The sequence below is a fragment of the Bemisia tabaci genome, chromosome 8, assembly GCF_918797505.1.
Source record: "Bemisia tabaci chromosome 8, PGI_BMITA_v3".
Taxonomy (NCBI): domain Eukaryota; kingdom Metazoa; phylum Arthropoda; class Insecta; order Hemiptera; family Aleyrodidae; genus Bemisia; species Bemisia tabaci.
In genome coordinates, this window is record NC_092800.1 from 30,745,893 (window position 1) to 30,764,669 (window position 18,777).

An 18,777-nucleotide genomic window follows, 5' to 3' on the forward strand; every position below is an offset into this window, starting at 1 on the left:
AATTATTCGCCGATTTTTTTAAATTATTCTGGAAGGTAAAACGTACATACCAAACACATAATTTTTATGAGTTCAGCCGCATATTGCGTGGTATTCTTTAATGTTGGCAATATTTCTTTTTTTTTTAAATAAATTTATTTCCAATGCATAATTTTCTCCGCAGGAAAGAGGCTGAGTTGGGTTAATATCTCAATGAGTTACAAATTGCAAAATATGACTTATCAGTTTCAAATCGATTTTCCAACAGTTATTTCTATATTTTATGGAAGATCCCAAAATAGAAGTATAAAAACGTATAAGACGAACGTATGCAGTATGATATTGTGACTCTTGCCCAGTCAGGTGGCTCATTGAAACTTATTACACCAATATTATTCAGTCGTATTTCATGCGCTCGTTACAGAGTATCGCAATACAGAGAAAACCCGTAAGCTGCCACTTGATCGTGTCTAATAATACAAAAAAGACTCGAGAGAAAGAAATGATCGCAATGAAGATCCATGGTACAAAGAGAAAGGTATGACTGCAAAATTGCTCCTGTGTGCAAGCTGTGTTTACACACACCACAATCGAGATACGACGTGTTGTCATAGTCGCCTTCTCTATGATTGGCTATATTTGTGGGACTATTTAACCACGTCATTCAAATATGATGGAATTTATCTTCAATATCAGTCTGGAAATGTTTCCTGGCACTGAACTCTAAGAGGCTTTTGCGCATTTGCTTCAAGGTCGTTTGAGTAAAATTACCTTTCTCCTTATATCATGGGGAGAGCCCAAGTTCCATGCGTTGCTCAAGAAAATTACACGACGACATCCGCTTATTGAAGAAAGGTGAAAGATGGGTAGCTCAGATTCCACGCGGGTCTGTTTAAGGGAACTTGATGACGAAATGTGGTCATGATCTGAACGTCAATGATTGACTCATCAGGTGTGAAACTGGTTTCGTTGTGTCATTTCATTTGTCATCACATCGTCCGGTCTTTGCCCGCACTTCTGCCCATCAGGTGTTGTCGGACTTGTTTGCAATCACCAGAACTGACAATCGATCTAAGGGTGATTCGTCTTAGGTTCTGAGTGTGGTTGAACTGGTGTGTGATTTATCACGTCGATTGGGTCAAATTAATGGCTTGACAGATTTTGACTTTATAGCCAAAAAAGAGGAACAACAACGATAGCCCCTGTGAATATTTCTAAAAAAGCATTCACGGTGAAAAATTGCAAAATTTAGATAGAGTAAAAACTTCATATGGAATAAAAATTGCATTCGATACAGCAATCGATTGATCTGTTTTACACAAGTTGTAATATACACCTGTCTACCACGTATTTAATTATTTGAATAAAAGTAAACTTTTTCGTGTAGAGCTTTCAGCTCCCTCTCCCTCCCTCACCGAACAATTTATAAGTTTTGTGGAGGATAATGAGTACACATTTTTGTTTCATCAACTTGAAGACAATTTTTGAATATAAGCGAATGTATAATGAAAGAGGGCGGTAAGATGGATCAGTCAACAGACACAAGTAGGTGGTGATCATTCGTTATGATTTTGCATTTTACGCAGACGTATTTTCACTGCAGAGGGAAGAATGTCATCACAATATCCCTCATAAATTTAAGTTATGATTGAATAATCGCACCAACTTGTGTCTACATACGAATGCAGTTAAAAAAAAAAAAAAAAAAAAAAAAATTACAGTTTGAGTTACTCAAAACGTCTCCTTTATATCATACCACCATTTTGAAAGTTTAGATAAGTTTTAAATCTGTGCAAATTAAAAGTGTGTATTAATTATCCTTTGATGTTTTCAGGACAGCAAACAGTAATCTGAAGGTGCGACTAGGAGAATGGGACGTCCGAGATCAGGCGGAACGGTTTACCCACGAAGAATACGCCGTCGAAAGAAAAGAGGTAATAATTTGTAATTAAGGCATCGGATGTAGGAATTTAAAAAGTGAATAAAATATTAAAAAAAAACATTCAATTGAAGAAAAGTTCATATAAAAGAGAAATGATTGATAACTCCTACCACGCTGAGCTAACGTTTCACTACAGTTTAATTATGTAATATTTGATAAGGGTTTTATTTTCTAATATCCGATGACAATTTTTCCTCATTTTCAAAAAGCATTTTTCGAAAGGTCTATGGCGCATTCATACAGATACGCCTTTCTCCATCATGTTCACATATTTTTATCTACACATTCATATTTTGACGCTTAGTTCCTTTTGATTGAATGTCAAATCCCGCTTCCCAATTTTCCCGAAAGGAATCATATCCACTTTCACATTGTTTCTTACCCAGCTCAAACGAGCACACCCCCATCTCTCCCACGCATCTCTGGTTCTATTTAGCACGAATATTTACAACTATCCTTTAAAACAAATATTTTATTGGAGGAAACTTGACACCACTCAAATGCTGATACCGCGTTTTTCCTCTGCAGGGCAGACTGCATCCCTCCTTTTGCTTTTGCTAACTCTAATTAGTGCCCCTGGGCTTCTCACAAAATTCTCAAGGAAAGTAGAGTACTTTTTTAGGGAGATTATGGCCGCTTCGGTTACCACCTCTGATTGGCTCTTACCACTTTAAACTGATTCGAGCCCTCTAGGGCCCGAAAATGGCGGACATTGTCAGCAAATGTAAATACAAAGTGACAGGAAATGTAGTTTTATTTGCATTCCGCGATGAAAATTTTACTCAAATGCATTATTAAGACATACTTACATAGTTTTACGGCTGATCGTGTGTTCTTTTTGAGAAAAATCATCATAGATGTAGTCAGGTTGGCAGTAAGTGCAGTTGGTGATAACCGTCAAAAGGCAATGACCCCCCCCCCCCCCAAGCCATCAAAAACCAAAACAAAGCGCTGCCTTTTTTGAGCCCTAAGCTTCTCCATGGGGCCCAGTGTTCATACTCTCCCTATAGAGGTACTCCAGAGAAAAGCAATGACGCAAGACGAAATTTTACACGGTGTAATCAGACGGCGTCGAGTGAAATGTCACCCGCGAAAGGACCAACCCAACCCAAAGAGCGCATCCACACCGAACTTGGCCCGGTTGTCAATCGAAAGCACGTTTGACACCTCGACTCGGGTGCAAATCCAGACGGCGCTAATTCGCGAGTATTACGTCTTCGGCGACGGCTCTGCCGATCCAGAATGAAAGGGCCTCGTGTTCTCCGATCCCGGCGCGCAGTCGCAGTCAAAGGCCTCAATTTGCGGTTCAATTGTTGGCATTTCTCATTACGGTGCCGTACTCGGGCGGCCGCTCGGCACTTGCCACTTTCTATGCTCTAACTCGGACTTTCGCTTTTTATTGTGAACGTATGTAAATGATCCCTCGGTTCAATTGTAATTTGGCTCGCCGGAGACGCGACGCTTTCCAACTGGAATTCGACCGCGCTATGTAACCGACCCTCCGCTTGCGCCTCCTCGTCTCGCTTCGTGATCGTGCGTCCACACGGGATTACGGAGCTGCGTGTCAACGATCAGTGTCAATGACGCGTCGGTCACGACGCGACGCGACGTCGTGGTGACAAATTTTGACGCATCTCACTAAACTAAGCTGCAGTGCTAAGGAAAAACGTCGTATGAACCTTCAGACGTCGCCAAGTGTCCTTCGATAAAAACTGAGTTTATTAGGAAAATGGTGAATTTTTCCTCCGAAATTTTCAGAAATTTTTGCTCCCAATTTGATCTAAAATATCTGAAAGTTTCATGGAAAAATATGCATGGATGTCGTCAAAAGTACACGAAGAAAAAAACCTCGTGCGTGGGACCCGAAGTTTAGATCATATGGATCTCTGAAGTCTTCGGATTGAGCATCTGAACACTTTAGGTCTAGCTGTCGAGGTTCGGATTACACATCTGAAACTTCAGTTCTTACATCATAAGTACTTCAGATGTGAGAACCGAAGTTTTTCGGATGTGAAAACCGAAGTACTTCAGATGTAAGAACTGAAGTTTCAGATGTGTAATCCGAAGACTTCAGAGATCCATATGACCTAAACTTCGGGTCCCACGCACGAGGTTTTTTTCTCCGTGTGTATGTAGGGTTTTCTTCAACTCGTCCCCAAAAAATTGCTATAACTCGGTGAGTTTTCAACCAAATAAGCTCACATTTTGAGTTTTAATAGCTAATAATAGTATGGACTTTATAACCTCCTACAAACCGCATGTCAATATCTATCATAGTTTCCGAATTACAGATTTGGCCTCAGTTGTTTTGGGACACTCTATGTGCATGTTTTATCGAGGAAAATTTGGCAGCTCTCGAATGTTCATACAGCGTTCTTCTTTAGCACGGCAGTACCTACTAAGGCACTTGTGTCTGACCTGTACAGGTCAAACACTAAAGAGGCCGTTCCTTAAACAGCTCCATTCCTCAAGGAGGTCCCATGTAATGCACATCGTGTTTAAGGGAGGTTTAAGGGTGTCTTTGACGTAGCATAACGTAAAAAGGACAATTTTTACGAAACTTGAGTGAATGGACCACTAGACGACATACTAAATTAAGAATCGATTTTTAGATTAAGCAATTAAGATACTTGTTTCTTGACCAAAATTTCACGTAGAATACAATTTACAGCGTCTCATAAAACACAGAATTTTTAAAATTTTAACATTTAAGTGTATGAAAAGCATTCGAGAGGGAAGTGACAACGAGAGCTCGCAGATTTGATGAGTCATTTTTTTCAAAATATTGGAAACTTGGGAGTTTTTCGTCATAAAACAACTTTTCATAACCTGTCAAAATTGGAATATTAGCCTAGGCATTTGATAAAATGCCTGATTTGACAAATTGCCTGCGACATACCAATGGGCGAATTTTAAATGATGTCACCACTGTTTTGTCACCACCAGTAAACACATCGAAGATGGTGGTGTTGAGACAGGCGCTACGTAACGAGCGTCCGTCGCTTGCATTTCAATAACACCGTTTAGAAGATTGTTGCGTGAATCGATCAGAGAAAGTCCTCGTGTGAGTTACTAGTCGCTGCAACCGCGCTTGAGGGAAGTTAGGGTTCGAAAAGGGAACTTTCTATTATTACTCAATAATTAATCAGTTCTGCATAAATCAGATATGCTCAGATTTTTAATGCGCGCACGCACTACCCCCTCCCCCTCCCCTCTTATGTCTACGTCACGTGTATTGATGCGTATTTACGCTAATCAGCCTTGCGTTGCGGACGCCTCTGCGTAATCCAAGTGCTTCCCACTACTCGATGAGGCATCGATCGTGGAGAAATGCGTGGAGGAGCGACTTGACAGTTTGCACAAAACATGAACAACACTGGAAAAAAAATTCGCTTGGATCTAGAATCCAAACTCTTAAAAATATTGACCATAAAATATACTCTTGATTCCATCGAATTTTTGCTTGAATCAAAAGGATCGGAATCCATTTAAATTAAGAGACTTGTTTCTCGATTTAAGCAAAAATCCGATTGAATCAAGAGTATTTATTCTTGTCAATGCTTTTAAGAGTCTGGACTCTAGATCCAAGTGGTTTTTTCCCCCCAGTGAATATGTGAAAAAAATACATATCTCTGTACATTTTTGAAAATCGGGATTTTCCTTTGGTTAAGGGCATTCTCCCCTTCATTCTTTTTAATTCAGTCGGTTCACTTAATTTTCTTTATTCAATCAAATTAACAAATTCTATCAACAAGTTTAATCAAAATTGGGTAATCTAAAAAATCTATGATATCGGAGTGCTGAACCACGTAGCTCTTTTTTCGACGTTGCAGACTTTCCATCATACTCAATTTTTCTTTCAAAAACTAGTTAACGTAATCTTTTGAAAATTTCCTTGAATTTTCCTCTCTGTCGGTAGAATATTCTGTCTAAACTTTAAGCCATAAAATTAGCTTGTTTCTCTTAGAAAAACAAAATAGGAACGGAACTTTGAAACACCGCGATACAGATACGTGGTTTCGTACTTTAATATAAGCGAGGTTATTACGAATGTGGTCTAAGACTTACATTTGTACTACATCTTGCAATTTGGAACGATAAATTCTAGCCCGTTTTAAAAATAACGTATTTGCCAATAGTATCCCCATGCATATAAGTGTTCTTCCAGAAGAGCCAGAATTTATAGTTCTAAATTGCAAAATGCAGTCCATTTATGTGACGAATAATTCTTGAACAAGGCGGTAATTCTGCTAATGAAGGATATATCTTTGCACCGAAAATTCGACTGAGACTATCTCAGACTGACGTGATATATAAGATCATCTTTGAAATTTTATTTAGATACATTTTTTTTATGAGCAGCTCAAATGGACCTCGCTAAGCAGAGAGGGATCCAGCCACATCAGCTAATGTCAATTTTTACTGGGTAATTTAATTTTTTACATGAAAACGGTTGTGGGAAGTTTGGTGCAAATTTCAAAGAATTTCCTGCATAGTAGGTACGAAGCAAATTCTTTAAAATTGTCAAAGGAGTTCGCACAAACATTTTTTTGTAAAAAGTTACATTTTCCAGTTAAATTTGTCAATACCTAATCTAGCTTGGTCCCTTTCTGCTAAACGCGGTCCAAATAAGCTTCTAGGATATCTCAATTATCAAAACATTTTGGAAGAGGCCCTCAGACCTTGAGAAACACCCCACAACTTCCCTCTGTGTGCTGTCTTTTTGAACCTCCTCTAGCAAAATTCCTATCTCCGCCGATGCTGCACTATTGCACAGACCCATCTTTCTCAGTGGCGTGCGGTCCGGATAAGCAAGGCAAGCACTGCTTGCCCAAAGATTTCAAAAGAAAGAAGAAAATTACACCTGTTACATGCATGTTTTACATTTTAGCAAATATAATTTATAAAAGGTGTTCAGTATGTAAATTGCATTGAAAACAGAAAGAGAGAGAGACAGAAATACGTATAGTGCCACTATAGTATAGGAAAGCAGCAGAGCGGATGGAGGTGGCGCAGCGAGCTGCGCGGCCTGGACACGGGCCGACTCATGCGCTGGAGAATCGCTTGCGATCAGCTGAGCGGAGCGCCACTGCTCGGCGGCGGAATCAAGGCGGGCGGGTAGAGCGGTACGTTCCGAGTCCGAGCCCTTCGCTGCGCGATCGCAGCTCGCTTCACTTGGCCATCTCTTGGCCCGTCACCGCAGCGCGCTGCTTCTGCCTCCGATGCGCTATCTTGCTCCCTCTTTCCGTCGCGGTTGTAGTCTCTCGGCAAATGCCCATTCTATAAAATTTCGCTCACTTGATCTAATTAGTGATGAATTAGAAAATTCTCAATCATGTTTTAAATGCAGAAAATTCTAATTTTCTTACTTATTTTTCTAATTTCTAATTTTAAACTAAAAAAAATCTAAATAATGTAGAATAAAGACTACAATACCTCAAATAAGTGGCAAAATTAGGAGTTAAGAGCATGGAGCCGTCCTCTAATGCTCAATAACATTCGAAACAAGTCGAGTAAACGAAAACCACAGTTTTTCAAGACGTTCCATCAGATTTCATCCGAAAAATAGAGTAAATACCGTAAAATTTTAACAATTTTCTAGGGAGGCTCCCTGAGGAGGGGAAAGAGACTACGTTAACCCCCCCCCCCCCCCCGGGATGGCGAACGCTAGAGCTTGCCCTGTCACTAAACCCACCGCACGCCACTGATCTTTCTGTACCGAATTTGTCCATTGGGCTGATTCTAGAAATTGATAGACAAAACTGTAGACAAGGAAGACAAAAGGGATTTGGAGAGTTCCTGTTGGTGGAAGCGAGTGGTTGCAATGGTCAAAGGAAGTAGGTGATACACGTAGACTAACTAACGGCAACCCATGAGAGACCCTATAATAATTCCATCATTTATCCCGTAGTCTATAAGAACCTCAAATTTCTACCAATATGATAGCTCCATACTCCATATTATGTCTTCGCTGTCTATCGCTTCGTCTCTCAATTTCAACAATAATCAGCTTGTAGATGCTTAGAACCTCAAAACTATTCTGCCGTGCTCAGGAAAAGCGCCGTATGTGCATTCGAATGTCGCCAAATTTCCTTTCAGAAAATATCTAGTTTTGAAGAAAGTTAAGAATATTTTTCCTTGAAATTTTCAGACTATTCAGATAAAATTTCTAACAAAATCCTCCGACAAATCCGAGGAGAATTATTCACAAATTTTCCGCAAATGGAGATGTTGCATGTGTGAGGAATTTGCGATTTGACTATTGATTCTTACGTAAAAGTTCGCGAGAGACACGGTGGTGCCACTGGTTTTCTCTGAAATCAACTCCCAAGCTCAAAAAAAGCTCTCAAGTTGAGGCTCAAAATGGAGGGGATATCCCGCCCTACCCTGAGATTCTACTTCTACATCAAAACAAACTCTCCATGCAAAGATAGGGAGCAAATACATTGACAGGGCTGCCACTTTCTTTGGGGACTCCAAAACTGAAAACACGGCAACCCTACTAATGTATTTGCTCCCTATCTTTGCATGGAGAGTTTGTCTTGATGTAGAGGTGGACTCTCAGGGTAAGGTGGGATATCCCCTCCATTTTGGTCTCAACTTGAGAGCTTTTTTTGAGCTCGGGAGTTTATTTCAGAAAAAACCAGTAGCACCATCGTGTTTCTGGCAAACTTTTACATAAGAATTCACAGTCAAATTGCAAATTCCTCACATATTGACGGTGAAACTACCAAACCACGTATCTCGGTTTGCGACGTCGCAGACTTCCTGTCATACTTTATTTTTTAAATGAAAAACTACTTAACATTCAGTCTTGAAAATTTTTGTGATTTTTCCTCATCGTGCTGAGAAAATTCCGTGAAAATTTCAAGGAATGATATTGATTTGGTCTACTTCAAAAAAATAAAATGTAAGAGTAGATTTTTAAACACCGCAAACGAGATACGTGGTTTGGTAATTTCACCGTCGATATGCAACACCTCCATTTCCAACAAAATCCTCCGAAAAAGCCTAGGAGAACTATTCCCAAATTTTCCCGCAAATTCGTCGTTTTTCGGAGGAAATTTGGCAACGCCTGAAGGTTCATACGACGTTCTTCCTTACCGCGGGAGCTTTGCTCTCTTTACCTTTGGAGCGAGGGAGTTGGTCCGGGGCCGCGAGCCGGGGACACGACTCCTACCGGTCCGGAGTTGGGCGCTGAAAATTGGAGCTCATGATGGATGGGTTGATTTTTGACAGGTTCACCCGCAGTACAGCCCGACGGACTTTCGAAACGATGTGGCGCTGGTGAAAGTGGACAAGGACGTCAGTTTTAAACAGCACATCATACCCGTCTGTTTGCCCGACACCGCGGCGAAGCTTTCAGGCAAAATGGCCACCGTCGCCGGCTGGGGCAGGACGCGACACGGTAGGCCGACCAGCCACTTCCTCCTTCTTTCAGTATATCGCCGCACCGCGCACTTTCCTTGAGCCATCGCCGCGTGGAAATCCGAGTCCATGCCTCGATGAAAGAGTCGTCGGCCTAAAATGGAGTAGAATCCACTGGAAAAAAAAAAAAAAAAAAAAAAAAAAAAAAAACATTTGACCTAGAGTCCAGACTCTTAAAAACATCGACAATAAAAAATACTCTTGATTCAATCCTTTTGATTTAAGCTTAAATCTGATTGAATCAAGAGTCCTTTTTCTTGTCAATGTTTTCAAGAGTCTGGACTCTGGATACAATGTGTTTTTTCTTGCAGTGCTCAATGAAAGAGTCGTCGGCCTAAAATGGAGTAGAGTCCCTTTACACTGAAAGTTAAAACAATATGAATCCATTTCTGATTGGCTCCCGTATTTTAGGCCTCCAAAAGTCTACAGTGTCACACACGGGAATAAATATTACATTTTTTACCGATTGCAAAGATTATAATCTAGAATGGACCGGAGGATAACGGGTTCGGCAAGGAACAAACAGAATGAGAGAAGGAACGGAGAAAGGAATTTGAGAATGAGCCGATCCAAGATTATAAAAAACTATCAATTTGTGTAATCTTCATACCCGTTTTTGACTCCATGAAGGGAGGGAGGGGGGATTTGTCTTAACTCTCAGTATGAAGGGACTCTAATCCGAGTTCATGCCTCAGTGCAAGAGTCGTCGGCCTAGAATAGAGTACCTGAAATAGAGTACCCCTAAAATAGACACTGTTTTTGACCTGAAATATAATTCCGGCGATAGGCATTGCTTACTGCAAATTTTAACAACTATAACATTCTAAGCTGTCCCGGAAATTTGGGAAAAAACCAATATTTTCATAACACAGATTAGTCCAGATCGCTAACATCGGCGGAGGAGCGTGAGTAGTTTTGTGAGCGCCATTGGCGGGAAAATCCATGGGCATTTAAAACTAGGAACCAAAACTGAAATTTTGGCTATTTTCAGCAGATTTTCGGCGGGAGAATACTTCTTTTTCAGATTTTTGTGGGATGAAACGTTCCGAAGAATTCAAGAATTAGTTTCTCAGTAGAATTTATGTGGTTCAATATTTCCAAATTAAATAATTAAGGTGGAAATAAATAAAGAAGGAGAATTAATTAAAATACGAGTAAACAAGGCTAAAAATTATTGAAACACTAAAAGGTAAGACGATTCGAGCTGCTTCCAGCTCATTTTCAGCTGCAAAAACACATAAAAACAAGTAAAAAATTGAGTGGCGACCTGACCTCAGCCGTTATCTCACGTAACCACTCATAATAACGGCTGGGGTCAGGTCGCCACTCAATTTTTTACTTGTTTTTATGTGTTTTTGCAGCTGAAAATGAGCTGGTAGCAGCTCGAAACGTCCTGCCTTTAAGTGTTTCAATAATTTTTAGCCTTGTTTACCCGTATTTTAATTAATTCTCCTTCTTTATTCGTATAATCGGGCTATGTTTTTGTGCTTTATCGGTGGAAATAAACAAATCAGAGTTCATCAGTATACTGAGTAGATAACATTATTGAAAAAATTTGCAGATTATAATATATCATATTTTTGAAGTTTAAAGCCTTAGAAACCGAAAATTAAAGCAAAATCCTGCCAAAATGAGACTTTTGGTTCCTAGTTTTGAATTCCCGCCAGGCCCCCATGAGAGCAGTTAATTGCTACCAACTGTTGTAAGAATATTGAAACAGAATACTTAGCATAACAGTACTTGATAAAATCTTATTTGATCAAAAACCATTATTATACATTACTATCTATACTTTATTAAAGCTTTATAATCAGAATCAAGAGGAAATTTCTCTCGATCCGGTCAAGTTCTTTCACTACTGGTAGTGCCATCAATTTTCTAAAGTTGCCTAACCTGTAAGCAAAATTACTCACGCTTCTGAAGCATTGGCTAGATTGGATGTTAGCGATCTGGACTAATCTGTGTTTCATAATCTTCGGGTGGTCTTGGCTTCGAAGTGTTCATCTTGAGGATCGATTGTCATGGAAAAAAGGCGATTTTATTCAAATCATGTAGATAGATACAAAGCATATTCTTGTTATAGTTCCGATTTTCTTAAATAAAATTTCTTCAAAAAAAAAAATTATTAAAAAAAAATTTTTAAAAAAAATTAAGCTGAGGGGTCGCTCCCTGAAAATTAGCTGAATAAACCTAGGTACTTGGGAGCCTTGTAGCTCAACATTTTTACTTTAAGGTGATTCAATGGACGCCAAATTTTGTGTCAGAACGGCATGCGATATATAGCATCAATTGGTTTCATTTTTTCAGCTACTCGTCATTTTCCTCCAATTTTGAGATCGCAATTCTGTTGTCAGGAGACTAAAGCACTCACTTACCAATTTTAACAAAGAAATTCAACGTAATAAAGGCGTGGTTTTTTTTAGAAAGAAAACATCGCATTCGATACTGATATCGAGACTGCACTCGAATGCGATATTTCCTCTCTAAAAAAACCACGCCTTCATTACGTTGAATTTCTTTGGTAAAATTGGTGAGTGCTTTAGTCTCCTGACAACAGAATTGCGATCTCAAAATTGGAGAAAAATGACGAGTAGCTGAAAAAATGTAACCAATTGATGTGATTGCATGCCGTTCTGACACAAAATCTGACGTCCATCGAATCACCTTAATAAGGCACATAGCATGCACAGCATCTAATAAACATTGCAACGCACCAAAACTAATGGATGTGGTTAATTTTAGGAGTATCGACAGTGCCAACCGTACTTCAGGAAGTGGAGGTGGAAGTGATACCCAACGATCGATGTCAACGGTGGTTCCGATCAGCCGGCCGAAGAGAGACAATCCACGACGTTTTCCTCTGCGCCGGTTACAAAGAAGGCGGCAGAGACAGTTGTCAGGTGAGTTCATACCACGTTCAAATATGAGAGCAGAAACGCTGGACTTAGGAACGCCTTCATTTTTCAGTGATACCACACGGCCGACAAACACGGACTTGTCTTGTGACCAGAATATGTTGAAGCTTTCTTCGCTTGTTTTTGGAGAATTATTTTCGTAATTTCGAGAGTAATAATTTCAATCTTCACTGGAAAAAAAACATTGGATCTAGAGTCCAGACTCTTGAAAACATTGTCAAGAAAAAGGACTCTTGATTCAATCAGATTTAAGCTTAAATCAAAAGGAAATCCGCTCAAATTAGGAGGCTTGGTTCTTGATTTAAGCTTAAATCTGATTGAATCAAGAGTATATTTTCTTGTTGATGTTTTTAAGAGTCTGGACTCTAGATCCAATGTGGTTTTTTTTTCCAGTGTCGTAACTTCGTTTCGCCTGGTAAAGTCATTAAATTTGCAAAAAGGAACCAAGTCGAGTATTCCAGTGTCGTTAAGATTGTGCAACTTTCTTTACCTTCCAAGTATAAACTGAGCATCTAAACAAGGTTTATCTTTACCCTGAATAAACGATAAATTCAAGACGAAAATTACCATCGTAAATTTGACTCTTTACATGATTTCAGTAACTTTATCGCAAAGAATGTAATTTGCACTCCTAGCAACATTAAAATGATCTTGGTTCCTTTTCAACAAGTAGGATTTCATACAAAAATAAAAAAGCTGTCTCGTACTAATTTTCCATAGGAATCAGTACCTAATCTAAATAATTTTTCAAAAACAAAAAAACAAAACAAAAAATGAGACAGTAACCCTGTGAGGCTTGGAAAAAAAGATTCCATTTAAATTGCAAAAATTGGTCTCTCTTCGTTCTTAATCATCGGGAAAATCAAAAAATTATTTTTTTGTGTCTGCTGCCTCCAGGGGGATTCTGGTGGACCTCTGACAACTACGATGGACGGAAGGAAGACTTTGATCGGTCTGGTATCGTGGGGAATTGGATGCGGTAGAGAACACTTACCAGGAGTTTACACCAACATTCAGAAGTTTGTGCCATGGATAGATAAAGTGATGGTCAACCATCAGACTCATGATTAGCTTCAATATTTCCTTGCAGGAAAACCGGAGGGGAACATCGTGGGGTAGAAAATTAAAGTAGACTGAAAAAAGTTGAGGAACTAAAAACAAGTCATTAAAACTCGCCAAACGCATTCTAAAAATTAGTCTAAACTAAACCCTCGTACCCCGCAACACTTACAACACGATAAAATTATGACTGGCTGAGAAAAAAAGGGGAAAAAGCAAGTTGCTCTTATTATTTTTCCCCTTCCATGTTTTTCAGAAATTTGAGACAGCTGCAGAAAATAGAGACTCTGAAGCACTTTCAAATAAAAGTATGCACAATCAGCGTTATGTCAATCTAATTGTGAGATAATAATTATTAAGAAGAGGACGAATAAAATATGAATAAAAGAAAACCTCATGGCAGAAAGAAAGCACGTATCAAATATTGAGAGAATGGGTGCCAGAGGATAGCAGAGATATTTCAGTGGATAAAAAACGTCTTATTGTGTCACAAAAATTGAGGAAACGGAAGGCGAGTCTCCTTACTTGCTGCTTAACTTATGTAGATGCTTAATCATTTTCTGTGAAGAGAAATTGGACCGCCTCAAGCAGAAAGGAACCAAGCCACATCGGCTATTGCCAAACTTAATGGGCCTGTTGCATGCAAGAGATACAGCCGTGCGAATAGACTTTATAGTGGTTAAATGACACGAAAATTACGATGGTCACATTAAAAAAGTCTGAAATACACTCCTTACTGCGCATTTTGCGTTGTGAGGAACGCGCTTTTTCAAATTTCCCGCGTCTGGGGGCAGTTTTCTAACGGAAACAATTAACGGCAACTCGCGGCTATTTCCGGTCAACTAAAACTGACAACATAACCTAAAAATCGGAGCTCGTGATATCGTAAAATGAAATGTAGAAGGATTGCGTTGGATATTTAAAAGTTGATCGATTTGGTTACCGCATAAAGCGTATAGGGACCACTGTAAAAGATCACGTTGGGTTTGTAAACAAACTGAAGGAAAAAATAACAACAACAACAACAACGACTCGGCATCTTCCGGAAATCACCGAGCCCGCCGTTTGCTCGTTTCCGGTGATTAGAGAACTGCCCCCAGACGCGGGAAATTTGAAAAAGCGCGTTCCTCACAACGCAAAATGCGCAGTAAGGAGTGTATTTCAGACTTTTTTAATGTGACCATCGTAATTTTCGTGTCATTTAACCTCTAAAAAGTCTATTCACGCGGCTGTATCTCTTGCATGCAACAGGCCCATTAGGTAATCCACCTTTTTAAATGGAAACGGTTGTGCGGATTTTTATGCAAATTTCGGTAAATTTTCTGCATGGTACGAAGCAAATTCCTCAAAATTTTCGAATGAAATCCGCACAAACGTTCTTTTGTAAAAGAGTTAATTGCCAGGTTAAATTTGGCGATAGCTGATGTGGCTTGGTTCCTTCCTATTGGACGCGGTCCAATTCTTCTTATAACTGCAGATTTGTTTATGTTCACAGAATTTGAATAACGTCCTCACTCTTACAGAAATAAGTAAGTAAAAATGTTGACCTGTTTCGATGTGACTTCCTATCCTGGAAATTTTTTTTTTTTTTCCATCCTCATAAGATAAATTGAAAGCAACGTGATGAAATAATAGCGTAAGAGAAGGATAAAGTGCATTGAAGGAGGTAATGCTCGAATTGAATTAGACTAAGCCACCCTGACATAGAAATAAGAAAAGGATTAAAAAAACTGAAGTGATACTTTGATTTTAGAACCTGACCAAACCTCTCAAAAAAAGCAGAATTTCAGAAAAAAACGTAAACCCTTTTAGTTAAGGAAATCTTCCATTGAAAACTGTTTTATTCAAACAGAAGATGAAATAAAAGCGATTAATGGAACTCCACAACATGAATGAAGAAACATAAAAAGGATAGCAAATCTTGAAGAAAACTTTGGTTTTAAATTTCCCTTCTCATAATCAAAGATAACCTGAATATTGGTGCCTCACTATTAGAACATTAACTGACACTATAGTCGTGACACGAAAATTTACACTAAATTATGATTTTTGTTCCGCGGACTCTTAACAAGTTTGACACTTGCTTCGGAGCTTTCAAGTCAAAAACAAAATGTGTTCAGCAAAAACTTTGTAAATATGCACATGGTGCAAAATTATCGGAGTAATTTCTCGTTTACTTTAGTTCTGTGTCTCATAGATGCGGACAAAACTTTCTCAGGACTGTTCGTTTAGGTAAATAAAATTCGACTTTGTTACTTAATAGAAAAAGGAACAAAAATGTACATGTATTTACGTTCCCTAAGCTTCTTTAACATGTACATATCGTGAAATCGGATTTACTGTCAATTTTGAAAAAAAAAATTGGTTGTTACTAGTGTACATAGGTACTTTGCCATTTCGTAAATAAGGGACAATTATCATTAAATAATTCTGAATACTTCACAGGAGTGGACGTGTTTCCGTCAAACGGAACTATGTGCATTACGACGTGAGCCCTGTTATGCATGTATTCCTATAGGTCTCAGGGTTCATGTCCAAATGCACATAGTTCCGTTCGCTAGAAATACGTCCAAATAATCGAGGGGCTGTGGAGAAGGACTCATAAAAAAACTACCAAGACTGAGTGCAGCGCCAGTGGCGTGACGTGCTTTGCGATATATCGATTAATCTACCATTTATACCTGTGGAAAAGGATCGATAAACAGCGTGTTCTCAACGGAGACCTTAATAAGCGATTCTTTACCACAGCTTCAAATGGGGAAATATCGATCATCGACCATTCACGCCTCACCACTGAGTAGAACCATCATGAATAATCATGAAAAAGTTTTTGAGAATGGCTCTTTCCTTTTAAGAATGGGAGAATTGATAATTGAATGAACTCATTCATTTTGTTCTCAAGCGTCATCTCGGTTAGGAGGGGTATAATTCAAGTTTTTTTATGATTTTAAGTCAGACTGACTTGATGTTATGAATTCATTTTGAAATGCAGTGTAGCGTTAACAAATATGTGCACATTCTTTTCTGTGATTAGTTATAATCTCTACAAATATTCCAAAAACACAAAACTTAACAAATTGTGAAATTTCTGAGTGCTGTCATCTCAGATTGCTAAAATGGTGGATTTACTGGTTTCCGCTCTTGAGCTATCATCAGTTGCGATTTTGCAAACTGGCAACACTGGTTTCCCTTAATTTAAATCCATTAAAAAATATCGATTTCAGGTGAGGCAATGCCTCACCAAGATTCGATTGTTTTACCTACATTTAAATGGAAGAAAAATGGTGCTGCCAACATTCAAGAATCGCCACTGGCTATCATCATTCAAGAAAAATAGGAAAGTCCCTCTCAAAGGTGCCAAAAGTTTCCTTGCTAAAAATTTGTCGGAGTCAAAAAAAGCTTTTGAAACTGCCGACAATCCTCATCATAAATCAATTCAATGTTTAAGAGTTATTACTTGCAGTCGCTAACGAAAACTTCTTAGTATGACTCAGATTTTGTAAGATTACTTTTATAAAATTAGATAATCAGCTTTGAAAATGTATAGAACGATTACAGTGGCAACTTCACAATTGACTTGCGATCCACTAATGGAAATATTATCCTGAGTACCGATGTTTTGCATTTTTTACAAAATGTCCAGAAAGTGGTAGGTATTATTAATAAAAAACAAAAAAAACTCGTACATAACTGTACGCACATAATTACAAGAATGATGAACAAAATAAATTAATTCAATACTAGATGGTAAACTCCCAGTGTGTGAACGAATATTTGTATAATATAAGAAACTTTCAAGGCAGATTTTGAGGGCTGCTGCTGTGAATTCTTCAGACATTTGACATTAATTGACATGTTTCAAATTTCCGAGAAAAATAATGCTACTGAAGAAGGAATACATAGATTACTATATGTCACTATACTATAATTCTGCAACACTTGGGTAGGAGACCAAAGAATTTTATGATATTGAGATCAGCCAGAATTTGTACCCGACAGGAAATCAAATCCAGTATCTGATTCACTATATCAGTGGCTTCAATTTTTTACCGCCATTTCGACAATGATTAAAACATCTTTGCTTTTCATATTTCATTCAAACCTCGTTACTTTGGTGGTTATCTTGGCTCTTCATAGCAGTTCCTCTCTACAGTACACCTGGCAAAACTTTTAGACCCAGCGATTCAATTAAAAAAGATCAAAATCATCTTAAAAAGAGAGAGTATGGAGTAATTTATTTTGTTACTGTATGTTTAAAATGCACTCCTTTCAGTTTTTGCAGTAGAGAAGGGATTATTTAGGCTGATCTTGACATCATATTCCATTATCTGTTTTCATATTGTTGGAATGATTGTTCATACACTGAAAACTTCTTTTGTGGATGCCTGGAGGGGCTATCATTCCTCACCAAATTTTCCGAGCAAAATACTTCTGATGTGATTGATTTATGTGGATGCATATTCATTAACCTCTCCTGCAGTCTCCTTTTAGGCCTTGCTGAGGAGGAACGCAACACGGACTACATTTTGCGATTAGGAACTATGAATTCTGGCCCGGTTTAAAAACAACGTGTGCGCCATTAGTTTCCCTGTGCACAAAAGTGTTTTTTCAGATGAGCCAGAATTTATAGTTCCAAATTGCAAAATGCAGTCCATATGAACATTCGAATGTTGCCATACTTCCTACAGTAGAGTGACAATGTTTGAAGGAAGTTTCGAATATTTTTCCTTGAAATTTTCAGGAACTACACATTGAACTGCGATTAAAATTATCTGAGAAATTATCGGGAAAATATCCGGGAAAATCTCGGGAAAATATATATATATATATAAAGTTTCCTTGCGAGGATTTCTATTTTTTTCGGACAAACTTGGCAATGTCCGACTGTTCATGCGGCGTTTTTCCCCGGCATGGCAGTGTTGGTCTCGTGATTTGACCAAGGAAGTATTTCATCAAATACAAATTTTGTTACCAAAGTATTTTTATGTAATGATAGAGAAACAATTTATTTATTATTTAGTTTTAGGTTAGATTTATTGACTATTTATTGATTGTAAATAAAAACTGTTCCAAAAATTTTCAATCTCGAATTCTGATTCAAATAATGCAATGGACCGCTGTAAAAAGGTACGCAATCAGGCACCACTATTCATTTTCCGTCGACAAGTACCAGTGGCGTGGCATGCTTTGCGATGAACCGATTGTTATGCCATTTAGACCTATGGAAAAGGATCGATAATCAGGTTGTTCGCAGCGAACACATAGTAATCAATTCTTTACCATATGTTTAAATGGCAGAACAATTGACATATTGCAGAGCACGCCACGCACCTGACATGTGCGCAGAATACGATAGATGCACTGAAACTTTCTAAATTCAACTCAAAAGTGAGAAAATAGCGCATTCAAGGTTACCAGACTGTCTAATAAAATGTGAATATCTTACATAGATTT

At 38.5% G+C, this 18,777-nt stretch overlaps 1 protein-coding gene across 1 annotated transcript in view; it reads left to right on the top strand.

The window, feature by feature from the left end:
• LOC109034945 (uncharacterized) overlaps nucleotides 1–18,406 on the top strand; it is a 56,657-nt gene extending 38,251 nt beyond the window's left edge. The window contains exons 5-8 of the mRNA XM_019048377.2: nucleotides 1,814–1,913; nucleotides 9,161–9,329; nucleotides 12,092–12,249; nucleotides 13,162–18,406. Of these exons, the coding sequence (XP_018903922.2) occupies nucleotides 1,814–1,913; nucleotides 9,161–9,329; nucleotides 12,092–12,249; nucleotides 13,162–13,335 (601 nt within the window). The 3' untranslated portion in view covers nucleotides 13,336–18,406. The remainder of the gene's footprint in view (nucleotides 1–1,813; nucleotides 1,914–9,160; nucleotides 9,330–12,091; nucleotides 12,250–13,161) is intronic.
• The last annotated feature ends 371 nt before the right edge of the window (nucleotides 18,407–18,777 follow it).